Below are 22,936 nucleotides of genomic sequence, written 5' to 3' on the forward strand. Positions count from 1 at the left end.
AAACCTGAATTGATTTCTTTGAGTGAGAGGGAACGAAATTTCAGATATCTTTTGACCTCCCTTGATGGAATGTGTCACAGGGGTGCCAAAGATGGAGCGAGAGAAAGAGTCCAGACAGACAGCGAATGTCATTTCAGAAAAGACAAGCAGTGCCTTTTGAAACGTGCCAGTGGTCAGTTCCCACTGCAGACAGTCCTGTCACTACCAGCTAAATGTTAAACACCACCGCTAATGAATGCAAACTATATTTTTATTTAGTGTTTATGCAGCTGGATTATAGAAGAATCCATGGATGTTCTCATATCATGTCCAGTCACCTTACGTCTTCTGTGATTGTCTCAAAGGCCTCGTCCAAACAGCTGCTGCGGCTGGCTTGATGATTTATTAACTTGTGTGTTTGATGAAGCTCTCCTACAGAAAGTCACTTGATAGAGTCTCCTAGCAATGGAAACAATTTCAAGCCAACTTCACAGATAATTAGGCACTTTAGCCGGCGGACTTAATTTCGAAAGAAGCGGAGCTCCCAGCAAATGCACTTATACCTTACCACAGTAGAAATGCTTTAAGGTGGCGGCACTGAAATGAAGGGGGGGGGTGATGGGAAACCTTTTGCAGGACAACTTTGTTTCAAAACACATTCCAGCAGTTGACTTACATTCAGCTTAGAACACAAAGGCATGTCTGTTATCTCCGAGCTTTAAAGAAATCTATGCGCGGCTAATAAAAAGAGGAACTAGAATATATTTTCATGTTATTTATAGAAGCGGTATAACTATCTACCATATACTGGTATGCCCATGAGACCATGCATGCTAGAGCTGACTCTTTATATTAGTTACGGTGTTAGGCAGCACAGTATGGCATCAAGATAAGTAATGCAGAGCTACAGTGCTTTGCAGAAGGCAACTAAGACAAAAACATTGTTAATAATCTAAATATGCAGGTGAATTAAGAGCAATTATAATTCAATAAAAGAAGTCAGGATATCAGGGCATATCCTTATTTTGTTTAGGGTTAAATCCTTTATAACAAAGTTAAATATCTTGGCCACCATTTTATAAGGTGATGAAGCACAAAGATATAGCAAGATATAAAAATATAAATAAGCAGAGATAGATGTATTGATGCCTCAACTCTTCCAAAGGCTGTGTATTACTTTATATTATATTTAGTACTAGTGTAAAAAGCAACCCCCCCCCCCTTTAATTTAGTTGTTTTTCCACTATATTACAAAGTGTAAAATAAAATTGAATATCCAGGCCCCACTAGTTTCAAACCCAACAATTGGTTTGCCACAGTCCATCACATTGTTAAATTGTTTGGGATATTAGGAAGTTAATGTATCATATGCAGCAGCTATGAGGCTAAAGATTTCATTTTCTTATATATTGCATAGCCTGCAGGTTTCTCGTGAGTTAGCAACACGTTCGAACTGTGTGTCTATATGTTTGTATACAGTACATGTAAATGCAGAACGCATTACAGCATAATTTACACTACATGGACCACATGCTCTAAAAAGGAAAAAAGCCCATTTTCCTCTTCCTAATTATTGCATTACTTCTGTAATTTCATTAACCAGGCTTTGCTTAAAAAGGGAGAAGCAGAAGGCTGTCAGAGGTAATTAAAAGATAAGGTGAACAGTACAGTCTGTCTGCCCTAGCTGCATTAAGTCATTTAGCTTCTACAGCGAGCGTAATATCCCCTTAACATACACACACACACACAGGCACAGACACACAGACACGGAGTGAAAGGATGACGGAGGTGCTCTCCCACCTGCCAACAGACCCCTCATAGACATGTGCACTGAGGGAGATGTGTTGCAGTCCCGTGGCGTCAGACTGGTGAGATATGAAATGTGACGGGTGCACAATGGTTGTCAACATGAATGACTCATAAACAAGCAAAGCATTAGGACAGCCTACACCATGGTGTTCATTTTTGCAGAGGTTGTAGAGGAGGCCCGACACCATCTCAAATACCACTTCTCACTTCCTTTCTTTTTTGCGTTGTATTTACGTGGGCTGGGGGGAAATAAGCTTGCTCCAGTAAACCATTACAAATGCCAGCGGATCGCTCTGACTTGGTGTGATTCTGTTTTTGCTGGGTTTGTTTGAGCCCCGGGCAGATTGTGAACAACATATCCTTTCATCGAAAACATATACACAAAAAAGTTTGATTTATTTATTTATTGATCTATTATTTATTGGGAGACATCTATCAAGATGTTTGAGATTAATCAAAGCTGTCATTCAGGTTATTTTGTGCATGACTTAACATGTAGTCAATCAAACATGATTTTGTTGACATGTCTGAAAGTAAGAAAAAAAAACTTGCTGGTAATGATTTTAGAAAAACACACTCGGTCTGCTGAGGCTGTTTTGAAGCCTTAAAGCAAGTAAAACAAGCTTCTCTATGCTTGTATAATGAGTGCAGATGGGGAGTTTTAACGAGAAACTGACACCCCGAGTATTGCTGCAGCTACTCCACCCTCCAGCTGCAAGGATGAGAAGCATAAAAAAGAGCAGATTAGAGGAGAATGGTGGATCAACTTCATCAGTTAATTAAACTCTATTGCAGCTTGATGAGCAATTAATCAAGGCAGCGTGCAGAGTGTCAGGCAGAGATGAGTTCTTCGCGCATATGTGTGCCCCGTACAGTATGTTCCCAAGGGGGCAGCCCTGTGGGGAGCAGCACTTACCAAGTGAGCAGCCCTAAAACTGTACAGGGTGTAATGGGCTGGGTTTATGTAAGCAGCTATCAATCACTGCCTGACATAAGCCTGCACCCTATTAGAGCTCCAAGATTAGGCTCCTATCAGCGCTGAACTAGCTGTGGACTACTAGTCAAAGTTGATTGAATTTCAGCAAATGTATTGACAGAATAATATTGGTATTTAAAGCACGAAGGAAGGAAATGTTAATGTGGAAGAAACTCGGGCTCAAAAACATGTGTGCAGATTCATCTCTTATCTTTTATCTGACTCCCTAAATCTGATGGTTTGGTTTCTGTCCTTTGTCTGATGCTCCCTTTCATCTACCTCTTCATCTCTTTTAAGGCTATGAACTAGGCTTTTTTTATACTATGGAAATTCGAGTTGGCAGTTTGTGACTAAATGCAGTAAATTTATTAACAACACCATGGGGAACATTAAAAGTCAATTGAAGGAGGCTATTAAAAGCAGGATTTTAATTGGGTTGGTCTCTCCACTAAAACGCTTTTTTTTCTGTCTCTCTTTTTCTCAGAGCTGTGGCACTAAAAAGTTCTGAATTAATGTGTTCAGTGTGTGCTAGTCCTTGAAAGAAAGTTCCCCTCTGAAAGCACAGATGCTAGTTTCAAGTCAAGTTTTAGTCTGTTTTCTTGAAAATACAGAAAACTGTGTGAGTATGTGTGTGAAAATCAGCCTTCAGTGTGAGGTCTGATGATGGCAGCTGCTGCATGAGGAGCGGCTGTCTCTGTGGCTCTTGCTGAAGGGCTTCACAAGGGGCAACTCTCTTAAAATGAATACAACTAAAACAACAAGCATTTATAGATCGTTTCCTTGCCAGTCGAGTGCAGAAAACCTGACACCAGCTGTAGTTGCATGTTCTTCTCTGTTATTGTTCAGTTGGTGCTTAGGCCTGTGAGTAGATAGTAAAACGGTTTGAGCTGCATCAGATTACATAATCTGTTGAAATTACATTGCAAAGCATGCAATTGTCCTAGTTTTGGAAACCGGGTGTGACACATTACAAATGGTTTTAATTGCACTTTAGCTTCTGGCTCTTGAGACGTGCTCGTTCTGCACTTGAAGGGAACAAGCCTCAGTGTGTGTGTGTGTGTGTGTGTTTAGTAGAGGGGATTGGAAAAAAGAGTGCATATGGGAGTGGTAGACATGGAGAGAGAGAGAGAGAGAGAGAGATGGAGATGCAGTGTAGTATTGGCGGTGCTGACTGGATAATGACATGCAGAGTGCTGCGCTGCTACAGTAGGGTGAGCCTCCAACCAGATGCTCCTTTCACTGCAGTTCATAAGCAGAGAGAGAGAGAGGCTGCACCACCATATGCACTCATCTTAGCTGGATTAAGCAGTAGGATCCAAGGACTTCGATCATGTACTGTAAGAGAAGCTTATTAGAGTAGATACTCATCACGTGTGGATCAGAGGAGACTGTGGGTTCCGCCTGTCTGTGAATGATAAAACTTAATAGACTCAGTCAAAACGTGTTCTTGTCGTGTGTGTTTGTGCTACGGTTTAATGTGCCAACAGAACACTTTAAATAACCAGATGGTTCCCCCAAAGGGAGAGACTGGGCAGGTACAGCTCAAGGGGGACAATCTAAACAATTGTCTGTTACGTATACAATAAAGGATGCATTTTGTTTGTTTTTTTATGAAGGCCACAAAACTTGCAGAAGCAAAACCACACTAAGAAACAACACATATGTTGTGTTAAAGTAGCTGCTGAAGCAGTAATCCATACAGTAATCTGCCGTATGGTCAGCCCAGCAGGTCCTGCGGTTTAATAAATAGACACTCAACATAATATAACACACTTTGCACATGCAGAGCAAACAGAAACTGTGAACACTCCTCGAGGAGAATGTCTCACATCTCAACATTCAATGTAAAAGCTCAGCTAAAGAAAAACATGTAACCTCTTTGTGTTTTGTTCCCTCAGGATACAAAAAAATGAGAATGCCTTTTGTTATTACTTTGTTATTTCTTAATGACAAAACAGCGACCAAATGAAATATAGAATGTGTTATGTGACACTGCCATGTCTGCCCCTCTGTCACACCGTCCTTCACGATCAGACGAGTTATTAAGAGTAAAATAGGCTGCAGGCCTCAAAGCAGTGGCCGTGTGGTTCCTTTCATTAAGTTAGCGATCCACTTAACATTCAATTATAGGCTTTCCATTGGGTCACTGATGCGGTTCTAGCAGTAACTCACCATTGCTTTTATACCCCAAGTTAAGGAACTTAGTTGCTGTAAACTTCAATAAATCTTTAACCAGAAATGCAAGAAACATTAATTGTATATGGCCTATAACATCCATGATAGCGCTACAGTGCCATACTTCGTATTTCTGAGGATCAGGAATAAAGTAAAGTCACCATTTCCACAGGCTAGTGATAAATGACATCCTCTTTAGAGAGATAATTAGCCGTCTTTAGTTTAAGGGAAAAACACATAAGTCTTTTTTTCTGAACTCAAATGCCCCCAATAATTTTCTTACAGTCCCTTAGCAACACTGTAGCTACACAATAATGTTCCTCATTAACTAAAAACCTTTGGGTTTTTTGTGCTTTTCTCTTTTCAGGAAAAAGGAAACATCGCTGTTGTATTTAATGTCGGAACAGACGACATTAACATTGAGGAGACATCAAAGTTTGTAAATGACGGAAAGTACCATATAGTGAAGTTTACGAGGAGTGGGGGTAATGCCACTCTGCAGGTGGATGACCTGCCAGTCATTGAGCGCTACCCCACAGGTGAGTCAGCCTCTTTGTCTTTAATGACATCTGCCACTGCTTTAAGGCTATTAAATGAAGATATTATCACTTAGGCCAACTGGTAAAGCTGTCAGGATGTGTTTATGTTAACTGGCATGTGCTTTAATGGCTTTTTATGTTTCTGTTTCCAGCAGCTGTTAAGAATAATACCAGTGTTGCTGAGTTTTTTGGTTTATTTTTAGGACGCTTTACATTAATTGGTTAATCCAATGCTCTCAGTCTGCACACCCCCATAGACAAAATTAAAAACACTCAACCTGTTAAAATGTCTGCATTATATTCTGTATATACATAAATAATCCTACAGTGTATGTTCACAGGAACACAGATCAATAAACTATTTACAGACAAATTACCACTTTTATTGTGGCAGGTAATTGTGTGCCATTTCCATATTTATTGCTCTGCCAATACAGTTGATTGATTAAATTAAGGTGACGGCATTAATACATGTGTAATAACACAAAGCAAATGTGTTGATCTGCATCTTCCTTTACCATTAACATTAACTTACTAATCCTCACAGCATAAGCCAAAATTACTCAAACAAAAATTACACTGTAATAATGTTCTTAGTCATTAGTGTTACTAATAAATTCATTTTTGTGTAGCACTTTAATAAACACAGTGTACATGACAAAAGAAAGATAAATTTACTACTTAGTGCCCTGTGTAATGAGTATTTAATAATTAAAGAAGAATGAAGCAGTACATTATAGGACTGGAATAGCTGCACTAGAACTGAAAGCATAGAAATAAAGAATAAATATATGTAAATGTTGTTTGTGGAGAATTTATCTACTTTAAACTCAGCACCACTGGTATGTTTCTGTAGAATGTTAACATGTTGAAATGTTAGTAGTATGTATTTAAATGCTACTGCTTGTGTTGTTGAAACTGTAAACATTTTACCTGCTGAAAGGCTTTGACAAAAGCTACAGAGGATTAAAGAAGGTTGAAGATGCAAACAGCAAATTACTGACAAAACAAGTGACGCATTTAAAAGCTGCCGCACCAAACCAAAAAACATTTGTTAAGAGTGTGAGCATGCATAAAGTGAGTGGGCAACAGAACAAACAGAAGACAAACTGAACCTGTCTCTCCATTTTTGCATAATGTTTGGTGACCTTTTTAGCTATGACCAGTGCATTCATCCAAATGAAAGAGGGTTTTATGACTGGGACTCAATCTTCACCACTTGCCTCAGGTAAAAAGGAGAAACTAATGGCTTCTGACATGTTGTAGATGAGGCAGAACGTACAGCGAGGTTAAATGTCTGCATGCTAAGATCTCAATCTTCAAACAGCAAAACACCCTCAGACCCCCAAACATTTAATGATACATATGCTGAGTTTATAATGCAGGAAGATGGTGAAAACAACTGGTTGTAATAGATTCATATGTTGTCGGTATATTTAAGGGTTTTGAAATTGCAGAGAGCTTCTTTGACTTGTGCCAATAGTACAAATTTAATTACCCATTGAAAGTGGGTAAGTGTTAAGTCCACTACATGAGAGATTGGATGTTCTCTGCAATTAGGTAGAAAAATATGTGCATATATCAGCATCAGCAATGGTTATATGTGCAAAAATGTCAGTAAAAACCCCAATATTGTCCATCCCTTCTTAAATTAGGACGCGTCCAAGCAGTATACTGTTAATGTGTGTGTTTACTATCGTGTGTGAATTCTGAGAGGGTTGTGTTGTTTTAAATCTAACACGACAAGCAGTGCAGCCACCTAAAATGATGCTAGCTGCCGCATTTTGTTGTGCAAAATCACAGTAAATTTCTAAAAATACACACACTGATGTCTTCGATCTGACAACAGCACAGTGGTACAACTTGTAACACTGATGCTACACTTACCTTTCCAACCATAGTATCATGCAGCTTCCACTACCTGTTACCTATTATTAGATTAGGCTGAGGTGTGAACACATTCAGGGGATTAAATGGTAGCACAATATGTAAAATCTAATACAGAACAGGTTGTAACAAATTCTCTCTCTCTCTCTATATATATATATATATATATATATATTTAAGATTGCAAAAATGTACAAACGTGAGATAATAATATGAGAATAAATCCTCTTATGGTAAGTGCAGAGTTATAAATGCTGCAGGGAATAGTGACCGATCTCATCCCCACCAATCATGCGTCAGTGACAATGCCAAGTCCAGCTACCTTATTATGCAGACTAATTACATCTAATCACAATTACTGCGCAGTTCCTCCCCTCACCCCCAGCACACAGAGCCATTATTCTCTCAGCTCGCCTGTAGTTTGATTAGTATCCATGTATGCCTCTAACACACTCATAATAGCAGCCCTCAGCCACTCTTAGGCCACTCACAGATCAACAGTGATTATAATAAGAGTAGACAGCTAAGATAAAAATGATGGCTGGAGAGTGAGAAAGACAGAGAGGAGGAGTTTATACGGGAGGCAGTGATCATTCTCAAAGCAAGGAAATAATTGCTTCACCAGAGCCTGTATTGCTGCCCTCGTAATCTCATTAAAAAGTCTCGTACTGCATACTTATAGGCCATTAAAAGTCTTTAGTACAATTATTCAAATCTAAAATGCAAAACGCACACACAGGCACACAACTAGCCTGCTATTTGTTGTAGTTTAGTCCCCCCTCCTTTATTCCCGCCCTGCTTTCATTCTGCACTGCACACAAAAGGCTGGGCAGCAACAAAAAACCAGTCCCTTCTCCTGAGCCTTGGCCATGGAAGTAATACCATCACAATGGTGCTGCCAGGCCCGCAGGGCACAGAGCAGCATCCTATCGGAGCACCCAATGAACACGGACTGCACACAAAGATAATGGAGAAGTCCCTGGCCTTATTCTTTTACTGTTATCAGAGCGTGGTGCACTTAGAGCTCTCTGTCTCTTACTCCACTTTCCTCGGCTCTCAGTTCCCTCTTTTTCTGTCCTTTTTACCTCTATCTGTCCACCCCTGCCCCCTTGTCGATCTCACCCTCTGTCCTTTTTTTCCACCTTCCCGTGTGGAGCCTGATTTGTGGGATACAAGAGTAGGAGGGTTAGCTTTATCCATCAAAGCTATCTGCTCTGTTTTTTTTTTCTCTGTTTTATCCATGAACCCATTCAGCCTTTTGTGCATGCAGTCATCACTGAGCATGCTTAAAAATGGTGCTCTGCTGTAGCCAGAGCCACAGTAGAGGAGAAAAAAACAGGAAGTAGAATAATGAAAATAATAGTCAGATTTGTGTAGGTTTCCTCCTTTTTAATTCTCCCAGCTCCATGAACAGAGAAAGCATTTGCATATAATGTGGCGAGTGTCCTAGGGCTTGTAATGAGATAAAGCCCCCACCTTATCTGACCACTTTATTAACAAAAAAAGAAAACAAGCGAGTGAGGGCAAAGCGGGTCGGTTGGGACGGCTCAGCTGAATCGCTGCTGTCTGGCAGCGGAGATAAGCCAGGCGGTCCCAAACCAAACCAAATCACCACTCAGCAGCAGTCACAGGCTCTGCTCGCAGGCAGGATGAATGGGCTCTGCTGCTGCATCCAAGCCCAAGGGATAGCATTGTTTAACACCCCTGTGTCCCACAGTGGGGATCAATACACGATCAGACCTTGATTATATCCACACTTAATTAACCTCGGTATAAGGATAGACTGAGTGCACCATGCGGTGTAGAGCCAAACAGATAAAGCGCTACAGTCTTTGAAAATGGAGCATGCTTTTGCACAAAAGTAGAGGATTTTGGCACAGTGGCATGCTCTGTGTGTGAGGATAAGAGTGTTTGCTGTACAGTATATGTGTGTGCCTACCTGCCTGACTCCACTCTGTGTCTTTCTATATTAGTTTGCTTTCCTTCTTCATCAACAAAATGTCGGTAGCAGGATATCAGTAAATGTTTATGTACAAAACTACAGCTAAAACAGCATATTGTGCATAACAAAGAATTTAAATTCATTTATAACCAAGGCATCGGGAAAATATCATACTAGGTGTTGCTCTCACGTGTCCTTGCTGTCCTCTTTACAGCTGTAGGCTAACTGCTCTACTCTCCAGAGCCCGTTTTGATGCTGACCTCTTCACTGATGAGGTGTCAGAGTAGCAGGAAATGGAGAGGTGACATAACTAACACTCCATGACTGACAAATGGAGGTGACAAGAATTAACAAGGCCCATGAATGTTCCATTACAACAGCAATCAAGGATTATTCATTAATTTATCACATTCAAAATATAAATAAACACCCAGCTGTGTTTGTGTGTTTGTCCTGACAAATACACTTCCATTAGAGTGACATCTGCACAGCTTCTTCGGGAACAGGACGTCATTATTAAAATGTGAAAGCAGTACTCACAGATGAATCTTAAATGTCATCCGAAAATATTGCTGAGCTCAAAGGGGTATGATGAGGTGAGAGACATTAATGCTGGCTGAAATATTGACAATTATGCTAAATGTATCAAATAAACACTGATGATATTTTTAGCCCAACGTGTCATTTACTGTTTGAAATCTATATCAAATAATACAAAGGTAATCAGACATCTCCACATAACATAAAAACATATATATATATATATATATATATAATATACATACATACATACATACATATATAAAGAATGCCGTCTGCTTTCATTGCTTTTTGTCCAAGAGCTTCACCAGTCAACATGGTGAATGGAAAACAATCACTTACTTGAGTGATCATTTTCCTCTAAAATACAGTCTAAATCACTGCACAGGCAGTGTCTCTGTAATTTGTATTTGTGAATGCCTATTTTGTCAGGCAATATTGTGGTAAAATCTAGATTGCTAGCAGTGCACAATAGCAGCTTAGAAAGCTTGGAAATAAATGCCGGAAATTAATGGGTAGTTTGAAGGCTAGTACTCCCTCTGTGTAGATGTAGCCTACGTCTAAACAGAGTGAGGGATTCTGAGAATTCAACACAGAAGCTACACAGACACACTTTTGTACAGTTCTCCAACATTCCAATTGCACCTTGCTTCTCAATGATCTATGCAGGCTTAATGCTTACTTATCAGAATGGGATTATTGTAAAGAAAGGGCCTACATTCCAACTGTTCCACAAATATGATGCCAAAAAGCAGGTAGAGTGTGCCTGCAAAACTCTCACAATCCATCCATCTATTTGTGATGCCCTCTGTAGACTCGTACAAGGTTGCAGGGGCTAAAACCTATTCCTGTTATTGGCCAAAAGGTAGAGTACACCTTGGAGAGGTTACCAGTCTGACACACACAGGACATGTCTGACAATAGAATGCAGAAAATATGTAAAATGGGAACAGCTTTTTGGTGAATTTAGCTGCATTAGAATACAGTATAGCAGCACCCCTCTGGAGGTAGACTCAGAGCCAATTTTACAATAACCATCCACATGAAAAAGTAGACACTGTGTTGCTGTGTGGCTCTGGTGTACAGTAATATCAAACCTACATCAGTGTTGAGGAATAAGTATTCCACTAAACCTCCTCCTCAGGCCTTTGTGTTCCAACCTGGCACAATCGACTGCAGCCAAATTCCATGAGCTGTATAGACAAGCCTTAACCCCATCTCTGTGTGGCTTATCCTCTACAGTAATTCACGCTGATGCTATTAAAAATGTCTTTTTATGCGTCTTCTTTGCTCTAAGACCTTTCATCAGACCAACTGTGCATCTGTTACAAGGTTACCTCCTCTCCTTCATGCCTTTGCGATCCTTTCCTCTCGGAAGCTATTCTCCACCAAATCATTGTTAGCTACCGGATCTTTTATCTGCCAGAACTGAATTAATATAGTTGATGGGACAAACATTGTCAATCTGCTGGAAGAATAGAGCTGACTGAATTCAATCTCAGCAGACAATACCAGGGGAAAAGCACTTGGAGACAGTGCCACTTTGCTGAAAGTCTTCTGTTCTGGAGAGGTTATTGGCCTTGACAAAGGGTGATGCAGAGTTTGCCCTCATTAATGCCAAAGTGTCCCTCCAATCTTGGAAAAGAGTTTTTCTGTAGCTGCTTTTCCTTTCTCCTGTCACTTATTTGGTTTACTTTCTGAATACTCTTGGTAAAGCACGCTTTCATTCCCATTGACATCATTAAGAAATAAATTCAGCTCGTCAGACTCTGACTGTTACTTCCTTATGACTCGTAGCTTTTGTCAAAGCCATCTTATTAAAGGTTTTACAGTGTATGTATTCACTTTGACATTGTCCTCTGACTTCTCTCTGACTAGGTACTGTGTTAATTGTTGTATGGCAAATAGCTTATTATTTCTTGTCAATTAGGTTATTTAGAAATTGGGTGGGCATTTGTCATTTTTAATAGTTGTTTTCTCCTTTAAACTATAAAAGGTGGATTTAATAATAAATTTAAATGGTGTTCTTTTTGAAAATGTATATAACTAGTTTAAAAGATAGTTAAAAAAGATAGAGGGAAATGACAAATGGGATGGAAGCATTGGGGTAAAGATTTTGTAATGGAAATGTAGAAATTTGTGATTTTGGTTGGTTGATAACGTAGCACTATTAACATAGAAGAAACATGCAAGTTTACTTATTTTCAATTAATATAGGCCTAATTTGTTGGCTAAAATAAAATTAAATGAGTGTCGTTTGTTCAAATAATGTTTCAGTAAATATTGTTTTTTTAAATATACCAAACTTTTTTAAATATAAAAACCTTGTGCAGTTGTATAGCTCCAGCATTAAGTATGAATATTTAACCTTTGACCTTACAGATTGTAACCAATGAAATGTCTCTTTAAACTTTAAAGGCAACAATGATAACGAACGCCTGGCGATTGCTAGACAGCGAATCCCATACCGACTTGGTCGAGTAGTTGACGAATGGCTACTCGACAAAGGTAAAATCACTGATTAAAATTTCAAATAAAATAATTTGATCATAACCAAGTTGTAGCAATATTTTGTAAATAATAAACCTTAAAAATAAATGTGCAGTAAAACATTAAAATTTAAATTTGAACAGTGCAATTTAGTACTTTTCATAATAATGTATTTATTTTATAGATGTCAGCTGTTTTAATACGTGTTTATTGTCAACTTATGGTTAAAGGGACTGTAAATATGAATATAAATCTACTAATGAAGTAATATCAGCATTGTTAAAATGTCTATAAATTACTGTAGCATTTTGCTGTAAACACATAAATGATAAATTTAAAAGTTTTAGCTAAGTGTTATTGGAAACACTTTTGAAACATATACAGTACAGATCTGTTTGATCTATTCTGACTAAACTGCTAGCAATGATAAATAGTGTGCAATATGAATTGGCATCAGCATTTTGAGTCCCTTTAACAGACATTGTAAATATGTATAGGGCTTAGATCAAGGAACTGTAATATAAAACAAACTGAGTGCATGCTTTGTTTTTTTATAGTTCAATAACAAATTCATATTTTTCACTTAAAATGTGAAATTAGCCCTATCATTTTATTGTTTGGTTGATGTATTTTTTTTCTCCATCATGGAAATGTTACCATAAAAACTTTTGTTTGTTTTTTTTTTTGTTTTTCATGTGCCCAACCATGTCAGTCATCTTTTTTCTTAGTTGCTTCTGCTAAAAGGATGAAGACAAAGTCTCACAGCCTGCAGCCACATTTTCCCATGTTTGCTGTATTATTGTTTTGTTTATATTTCCTAGACAATATCCTGCAAAGCAAACATCAATTTATACTGTTTTAAAGATTATCTTTATCCTTACAAGTGCATTTACATTTTTTAGTATACCAGTAACAACACTTTTTATTGGTATTTTAGATTAGAGAGTCCTTTTAGCAAAGCTGCATTGATTTTCTAAATCCTGTGTTTTTATGTTTTTTTTTTCTTTCTAAAGGCATCTCATCTTTATAACTGCAATAAATTACCAAGGTTTGCTCTACAACCTGTAATTTATTGGTCTCATTAGCCAATGGGCAAATAATCTGTCTTCCTGTCTTTTTTTTTCTTTACTGTTTTAGTAAAAGTGGCCGAGTCCACAGTTCAACATTCTTGTATATATGTAACATTGTTTTTCCACAGGGCGACAGCTCACAATCTTCAACAGCCAAACCACTATACAGATTGGGGGCTGGGAGCGAGATCGGATTCGATCCTTTCAGGGCCAGCTTTCGGGCCTCTACTATAATGGCTTGAAGGTGTTCAACATGGCCGCCGAGGGGGATCCCAATATAAAGATCCAGGGCAGCGTGCGGCTTGTGGGGGAGTCACCCTCCTCTATCACACCGCAGTCCAGTACTACAGCCAATCGCTCAGAGACATCCACGTCCATCATGGAGATCACCACCACCACCACAGCATCCAGCAGGAGAGTCAAGCAGACTACACCACGGGAGCCTCAGCAGGTGAGATCATCTTTAAATAATTTTGCTGTAACTGACTATTATCATTGTCATTATTGTCACACTCACCAAAGCACAGCATGGAGTTAAGCACATCATGGATTATTATAATACATTTCATCATGACGCACTCGTTTAAAGAGCTCATACTTCACCCTTCAGTGTGTCACATTTTTCTTCTCCTTGAATTGTCTGACCTAAAAAATAGAAAAATAAGTCCATTGTTCCACCATTGGGAGCAGCACCACAGGCGCACAGTGGAGCATTTGCAATGAGATATGCCACCGTGAGACGTGTGTTTGAATGATAACCATCATAGAGGTCTTCCATCATCTTTATCTGTCCTGCATGAGCAGTGCAGCATCCAGAGGAACATTTAACTTCTCTGATGTCACAATGTGTGGCAAAACAATGTAACAAAAAATGTGTGTCCTATTCAGGGAAATGGGGATGAAGCTCCTTGCATAGGCTGCATAGAATGTGTAATATCTAGTTTTTTTTTCTCAAATGTTTATTTAACAGTCTTCTTCATTTTCATTTATTCATGGCAATGGGAGTTATCTCGCAGCCAATGATGTACCTGCTTACTTACCAGAATTGACTCATTTAGGTCACTAAGAAGAATAGTTTCAGTGTATTGTTGCCTTCTCCCCACAACGCAGACAGAAACAGAATATTTTGAATGTAAATCCTCTAATGTGTCAGTGTGCACAAAACTAAACTAGAAGCATCATCATGTTTGTTAGGATATACAGCAGCACAAACATTAAAGACTGGCTGAACAAATGCGCATTAACTGTTATGAAGTCAACACTACTCTCTGATAGCATTTACATTTAATTAACAGTGAGCTTATTTTGCTCTGATTCAGTGGGGAGCGAGTTAAGGTGTCACTGCGTAGAAATAAACAAATAATTAAACTGTATATATGAACTGAGAACCAAGGCAAGTTACATTTTTCATGTGAGTCTGCTTGTATTAAAAATAATACACGACTAAACTAAAATGCCTGTTTAATCAGGCCTTAATCAGCTTTTACCAATATAGTTAAAATCATTTTGGATTTAACTTATTTCGGATTAATCGGATTGGGCAAAGGAAGATTATAGCATCTCAAGAAGGGGGTGGCTTTAACTTCATATTCCAAAAAATGCACACACAATCAAAACTTATTTGATTTTAAATCCTTTTTGATGGATCATGTAACAATTCTTAGTCAATACACGCAAAAAAAAAATGGCTTCATAGCTAATTATTTCCAGAAGAAGCTAAAACAGAGTACTAGAAACATATTCAAACTTCAGCAGTATTTAAAAGAGAGTTTTCCTTGCACTTAGGCAGAATGTTCAACCAACAGCTCATGTTATGAAATGACAAACCCCGACAGATTATTGCAGCTATAGTTTTCAGCACAGCAGCAATACTGTCCGTCCCCATGACTCTCTCCGACCCACGGCCTTCTCAACAGTTTGTGTAAGGGTCTGCAGATGCTGACAAATAACACAATCATAAATATTGATCTGGTGGAATGGCTTTCTCTCAGACTCAGCATGCCTTTTGAACCGTTGCAAGAGCATGTAATGCAGGTGAAATACCAGACAATAGAGTATAATTATATCCCAGCTCCGTGCAGTGTTATAAATTGCTACCAAGGAACCCAGAGATTGGCAGAAAGGAACATGCTTGATAAGATGGATGCCCATCTCTTTTGCAAGCCTTTTCATCTATACAGAAATCAAGTGAGATAAATGACCATGACAATTTAGAAATGTAGCGTATTACAGAGAAAGGCACCGTGTGCAAGGCTTTCCAGCTTTGGGACATTATGGTAATCAGATTCCACTTGAATGTTTGAATCGATAACAGCTTACGTGCTTGGTATTGTTTTTGACAGCGGGAACAGAAGGTCTACTTGTCCCTCCTATTTTGAAAGGAGGCATCGTGTCAGTCAGGCCACCAAAAGCTGTTGTATTCTCATGTTAGGTTGCAAACTCACCTTTAAAGTGGAGTATAAAAGAGTATAAAAGGAAAAATAGTCAAGGCTAACCATGTTGGTTTAGACTTCATCTAATTTACTCATAGAGAAAAAGAAGGTCATGGGATTAAAGAGTTGCTTGGGTGATGTAGGTGGAGAGATGAATGAGGCATGTTTTCAGTTCAATGTGGTAGGACAGTACTGTCACAGGACTCTACACTTAGAAAGACATCATGCCTGGCCTCAGTAAAAAGAGGTGGTGCATTCACTGTCCTTTCTCCTGAATAGTCAGCATTTTAATCATTGTCCAGCTGTTCTATCTCCCCTCTGATGGTGAGTGCAATTCACTGAATGCTTTTATATCCTAAGAGCCTTACATTACTGGGACACGTACATTTTTAGTATGGCTGGCCCCAGTGGACATAAAAATGGCAGCAGCAGTATCAGGCTATAACCATTGGTGCTCTGAGAAAATGGTGCACTGGAAAAACATCAAGGGCAATTGGTTTCAAAATAATAAGAAAACCAGATCCGAGACCATTTTTTTTTTGCAGTATTCGCTCTAACAAAGAAGAGTGAACATACGCATAAATAGAAATGTAAAGCCATACAGTTTATGTGTATTTAAGTGACAGTAGTAAAATTATATCTCCTCTTTGTGGCCATGAAAGCAACTGCAAAAACATTGTAGACAAGTGTAAATGATGCGTGGTAACAGAATGTGACATGACTACAGGAGCCTGGACCTCAAAGAGTGACCAAAATGCACCACATCTTCACTTTGATTATTTGAGAGACATAAAAGTTACCCATTTTATGACAATGTTTCTAGCTAGCTTGCTAACACTGATGTGCACTGGTGTGGCACCTCCTTGTCATAGAGAAGTGATTAGGCAGACACGGATGCCTGTGTCCATGTGTGAATGTAACCACAGAGATGTAGCTGCTTCTGGCAGGGACTTAACAGTACTGTGTGAACTCTTTTAGTTAGAGCCACAGTGTAATGTGTGTCTATTTATATGTAAAAGTATATAGCTTTAAATGAGACAATACATCAGTGCTATTTTCACATAGCATACCAGCAGTGTCCTGCACACATGCTTTAGTATTACAGCTTTGCTGTGCATACATTGTGAGAACTCCAGTACAGTATGCTGGCTCTGCAGATTCAGGGTGTGTCTGCCTGCACCGGTCCCCATTTTCTCCAGGGGGGTAAAGTCATTGCTAATCATCATTAAACTAATGATTTTGAAGGGCTTCTCAGGTGCCCTATCAAAAAGTTCTCTAAATGCTCGACTGGGGTTATTTTGTTATTTAATACAGTGGGCCTTGGCTTATGGGTACCATTACAATAATATCATTCTTCTCAACCCACTGGGTGTCCACTCATGCTTTATTAACAAGAATATTATCATTTTAGAGCTTGCTGGCAAATCAGGAAAGAAATGCACCATGGGAACAAAAGCTGATGAGTCAGAATTGTTATTTTAATTGTGATTAGAATTTTACATTTGCTTAAAGGATAATTGGATTGATTCAATTCCAGGACTTAAACCCCACTCCAGCACACAGATGGCAGGGAGACCGAGTCTTGATGTTGTCTTTATTTTGATCACCATCTTGAGGTTTCCTGAATAAGAGATTCTAAACTTGGATGTCAAATATTTCCGATTGTGGCTTTTTTTTTCTCTGCTGTGAGCTTTCTGCCCTGCCTGGAGGAAGTATAGCTTATTGTACAGCCTGGACAGTCTGGTCTTAATGAAGTGTCTGCTTCCTGCAGCGGTGCCTGGTCACATCCAATTAAACCATAATACACTTGTGTATGCATTCACAAACAATGGGTCTGCTACAGCACAGTGCCCATATAGAAACATCAGTGAATCCTGCTAATTACCCATGTATGATTTGCACTATTCCTACTTCATATTACAGTCTAATATTGCCACATATATTTAGCAAGATCTTCCCCTCGATGCAGCTAATAGGTTAAACTCTGTGTTAACTGGAGACAAATCTCACATAGTCCCTGGTGATGTCAATTTGGAGCCCAAACCGCCAAGCTACATAGCTTTAATGGTAACACTAGATGCCAGCAGTCAGGCAGTGTAAGAGTTGCTGTGACCTATAGCTCTTGTTAATCTCCCTCCATAGTTCTCAGTAAACTTTTTAACCATGTAACATTGTACTTTGTATTATTGTTGCTAACATTTGACAACAGCTGCTCATGATAACTTGTGAATTTAGAATTCAATTGTAACATTTTTGAAGGACAGGGTGGACAATGTCAGAGGAAAATGTCATGGTAATCAAAACTACTCAAGGATAAGGATGGCACCCGATGTAGCTGTTACCCTCCAAGCAAATAAAAAAGGGGAAAAAAAATAGACGTCTGCTATCTGGAAGAGCCATTGAGAGCTCTTGACATTGATGGATCCACACCTGCAATGCTCAGTATTATCAACCCTAGCCAGCACACATACAGTATATAAATCTCACAAGAGTTCATAGTGTGAGGCTGCCATCCAGCATCCACCAGAAACATCCTCTAACGTTCTTGTTGGCTCAAACATAATGGAGAGGCACAAGGACAGGCTCTATAAAGTATGTATGTGTGTGTGTGTGTGTGTGTGTGTGTGTGTTCTTAAGACTGATTTTAATTTATATACTATATCAGGACACTTACTTGAAAAACACAGCCAACAATTCTTCCTCTCAATCATTAATTAATATTAATATTTCTAATGTTGATAGATTTTGTCTGCCCTCTTATTTTCTGAACATTAATTTTCACTCGCTTTTATATTTCATAAGTGACTACTCAGTGATTTTACAAATGTGTCCAACTGAGCAGACACACTTAAGCAGTGGTTTAATGGTTTAACACAATAGAAGCTCTCCAACTCTTTTCGATATTTGCTGCTTCTTGTCTTTTATAAATGTTTGATAATGGATGGAAACAGGGTCATAGATCCCTTTAAACTGTCCCTGAAGAAGTCAGATTGTTTACCCACTGCTGACACTGACGGAAGATTTCTGCTCTGGGCACCTTCACTATCAAATAGAGGACAACCTTTACTCAAATACAACAGTCATTCTGGACCTCATCTGCCATTTGAGATTCCTTATTTCTTACAGAACATTTTTAAAATGTACAAATTTCAGTTTTATAGCTTGTTGCTTTTGAGAAATCATGAAATGCATATTATAGCCATTTCCTATGGAGGATAAATGGCCACAATGTCACATCATTGCCACCAAATAGCCAATTGCCCCTGCCAGTTGTGAATTAACCCTGAGTAAGGTGGGTGTAATGGCCATTCAGGGGGAAGTGAGGAACATTCAAAACACATTGTGCGGGCCATTTCATTTGCACTCACAGCACATGGTTCAGTTCCAGTTGAACTGGCTTGTAGCAGCTCTGTTTGTCCTGGTCCCTGAGAGGAGGGGCAGAAACCTGACCTCCCTATAATTCTTAGGGATAATCGAAGATTTGACATGCTGCACTGCTACACCTTCACTGCAGTGTTTGGGTACCTTCAAGCCTCTCTTGCTGACTCTTACAAACACACTATAATAAACTTAGTGTCACAATAATGTTGTGGTGAAAAATCTCCTGCAACTTAGTACCCAATAACTGCTCAGTGTGGAGCTTCTCTCCTTTTATAATCAACCATGCACTGTGTCTCCTTATTGTATTTGGTACCTTTAGGCACTATTGTGAAAGTCTTGATACTGGTAGGGATTATTGTTTTACAAAATGAGACTGCAATAAGTCTTTGCAGCCTAGATTTAATACTAATCCTGCACCACCAGATCTCAGGCCTATCTGGGGTATTAATGCAGCTTTTTTTTTTTAGTTTCCAGTGCACGATTTCTTCCTTCAGATCTTTACGACAGATATTAAAACAAGCCAGTCTTACTTAATGTTACGTGCTGGCACTCAAATTAAACTCATATTGATTTAAAAGCAGATATGATACAAGAGCAGGTTATTTTGTTTCTGAGAAAATAAAATAAGGCACTATGGGGAAAAAAATCCAGTTTTTAAGAGTTTGGGTTAAAAACTTTAATAAATAAATATCCTATTCTATCCTATCCTAGGTGGAGTTAAAAAGGAACAATCAATATATCAGTTGAATAAACCTAATCAGCCATTTTATATTGTGCCTGACAGTGATCAGTTGATTCCAGTTTAAATGTTACCAAGTTACTAAGCGACAGAGCGCTCACAATACTGGTCTGCTTTTTTTGATTGGCATATGAAATTGCCCAGAAGGCAAAATTCACTCCAAAGAAATTGCAAGCATTTACCAAGAAAATAACGTACATACTGTACTCTAAATGGGGAACAGTTAAAATTAATGTCCCTGCTTTTTTTACTGCAGAATAAAAAGCAGTGGTTTACTTCATTTGTTCGCCTCAGTGCATTTGAATTTGTACCCGTCTGCGCTGGTGTCAGACATGCGATCACAGCTAAGCACCTCTATCGCCGCTGAATTTTTAAGATGGCTTTCATTGCTCTTTCCATTTGTATTGGACAGTTAAGAATCAGAGAAAAGAACAATTCCACAATCCTAAGCAGGATGCATCCACATCCAAGAAGAAGATCACAGGGCTAAAATATTATTTATCAATCATTCTTCATTGGTTTTATTTTGCATAAATGTGATTAAAAGTATAAATGTTGCATTCTTATGATATATGTGTTTATCAGTGGTTCTTTGTGGAGATCTTAAACATAAAGATTTAATGAATAAAAATACTCTTATAATACATTTTTAATATTTCCTTTTTTGTGATTGTTGCTGCAAAAGAAAAGAGAGGACTTATATAATACAAACAATAAAATACATACTAAAGCTAGAAATGCTTAAAAGGGATTTTTTTTGTATTTTCTATCCTTTCACACATTACAATAAGAGCATGTTTTGTAATATTATATGTAATATAGCCAGACTAGGCAGAGATAAATGAGAATTTTCAGATTTGTAAAATGATTGTCTTTAGTCTCCTTTTTGGAATAGGTGTCACTATACTAACCCACTGCTTCCTTCAACTCATCACATTGTACAATGAAATGCAGACCCCTGATTTCCCCCCTAGATTTTCTGATTCTATCTCTGCATGCTCACCAATTAAAAAAACACACACATACACAGCAAACTGAGAGGTTTCTAAGGAAACACACAGTCTTCTTTGTTTAAAAGACTATTCGAGGATTCAGTCACGTTGCATTAGTTATATTTCATTCAAGGCATTAAACCCTGACTTAGAAACGTAAAGCAGTGTTTAGTCTGAGTGCCCTGTAAGGTTGTGGTGCTTTCAATTATTCAGAGAAAGAAAACATCCCCGGGATAAGATTTCCCCCTGCAATGCAGATGTGTGCGATTGACCAACATGCTACTGATATACTTTAAACCTGCAAATTTAAAGAGCACCAGCTATCAGGTCTTATTATCCTACACTGAAGACACAACGTACATTTCAAAAGCTTCTCCTGCATTAACAATGATCACTTTCATGCCAGCAGAAGTAGGTTGAACACAGGACAACTCTCCTCTGCAGCACATATCTGTATTACCTTGTCCCTAAAGTGAGGTGTGTGTCATTTTTGGTGGTCCTGGTGTGTGCCGCCCCCGACCCGGTCATGGTTTTGTGCCCACCCAGTGCTGACAGATGGCAAAGGAGGTAACGCTGTAGACCTGCGGTGGCCCCAGGCCTGTGGTGTTCACTCCCAGCGACAGACCATATCCATCATCTCAGCCTCACCAGAGGCCATTATGGAAACTGCCCTTCAACATTGTGTTGTACACATAGAGTCCATGTGACTCACTGATCTGGCCCACCTTGGCAGGGGTGAACACATGCATGCCAATGTGTGGCGACATGTGTTCACTTGATGTGATGAATGTTTGCGATTTTTTGATAGGTGACAGCAGAGACAGGTTTTGTCTGAAACAGGTAGATGATGGGTGCATTAGCCAGCTGAGACAACAGGAAGCCTTGTCTGCCTTTGGTGGTTTATTTTGTGTCTGCTTGTTTTTAAGTTTTCCTAAAATGGTTCCAGCCAAGTTAATTGTAGTAGCTGCCATTATTAAAATAGACAACAAAGACGCAGCTCTGCTTATGCAGGTTTCACATTTCTGGCAGTATTACAGAGGACTACAGATTGTCCAACCAAGTCTGTTTGGATGACAAGAAATAAACCTACGCAGTGTGAATGTTGTCTCTGTTGTTTTTGTAAAGTCTTGGTTATTGTGTGGAAGACATACTGACACTGACAGCCTTAGAGATTTTTTATAGACCATATTGTTGTCTCTCAGGACATCTGCTGTTATGATTTGTCAAAGCAGGATATAGTTAGAGGCCAATTGTTAAACATTTGATTCAATTGTGTTCTAGAATGCTTTGCACCCTCCTGCAAGATTCTGCAATCAGCTGGTTTATACATTGCATTCATGAAAATGAGCTCTGCGCCAGCTGCTCACCGAGCTTTGCTGAGCTCAGTGTGATAGAACGTGTAAGGCGCAAACTCACTTGTGCACCTAAAAGCTTGAATTTTATTTCCCAACAAAATAGAAAACAAAAGCTTCCTTATATAGCTCATCAGTTACCCTTTCAGCGGCACAAAGCAAAGGCAAGGAACACTTTCAGGGTAACTGAATCTAAAGATTCTGAGAGCCTTAGATTAACATTATAGAATACATATACAGATGGCTGGCTCTGTTCAGGGAGCAGCCATCTTGCCACTAGATCAAAGACTATAAAAGCGAGTTTAGGGACGGATGGGAAGATAATATGATGTAACGTTGTTACGAGATTGAATTAAAATGAGACAAATTCCAGGTGGTACAGAAATTAAATGAAGGAGGCATCTGCATGCCAGCAAACAACGCCTGTTAAGTTTGTCAGACAAGCGGACATGAGTAATAAAGAAATACTGTTCCCATGTATTTTATTTTACATATATTCAATGCATTTGAATCATTAGCAGTTACGAGTAATGGATTTTAGTCAAGTGTGTGCAGTTAGAAAAATACATGTGAAGCTGGAATCAGCAGCCAGTCAGTTTAGCACGGCATAAAATAAAATTCAGTTTATGTCTT

At 38.9% G+C, this 22,936-nt stretch overlaps 1 protein-coding gene across 6 annotated transcripts in view; it reads left to right on the plus strand.

The window, feature by feature from the left end:
• The window catches only part of LOC114447828 (neurexin-1a-like), a 212,632-nt gene that overhangs the window by 167,801 nt on the left and 21,895 nt on the right, over positions 1–22,936 (plus strand). For 3 of the 6 annotated variants that reach the window (XM_028424324.1, XM_028424320.1, XM_028424321.1), the window contains 3 exons: positions 5,307–5,478; positions 12,266–12,355; positions 13,536–13,858. In XM_028424324.1, coding sequence (XP_028280125.1) covers positions 5,307–5,478; positions 12,266–12,355; positions 13,536–13,858 — 585 coding nt within the window. The remainder of the gene's footprint in view (positions 1–5,306; positions 5,479–12,265; positions 12,356–13,535; positions 13,859–22,936) is intronic. The other 3 variants (XM_028424325.1, XM_028424322.1, XM_028424323.1) reach the window with 1 other exon arrangement.

Source organism: Parambassis ranga, chromosome 15, assembly GCF_900634625.1.
Source record: "Parambassis ranga chromosome 15, fParRan2.1, whole genome shotgun sequence".
In the NCBI taxonomy this organism is placed as follows: domain Eukaryota; kingdom Metazoa; phylum Chordata; class Actinopteri; family Ambassidae; genus Parambassis; species Parambassis ranga.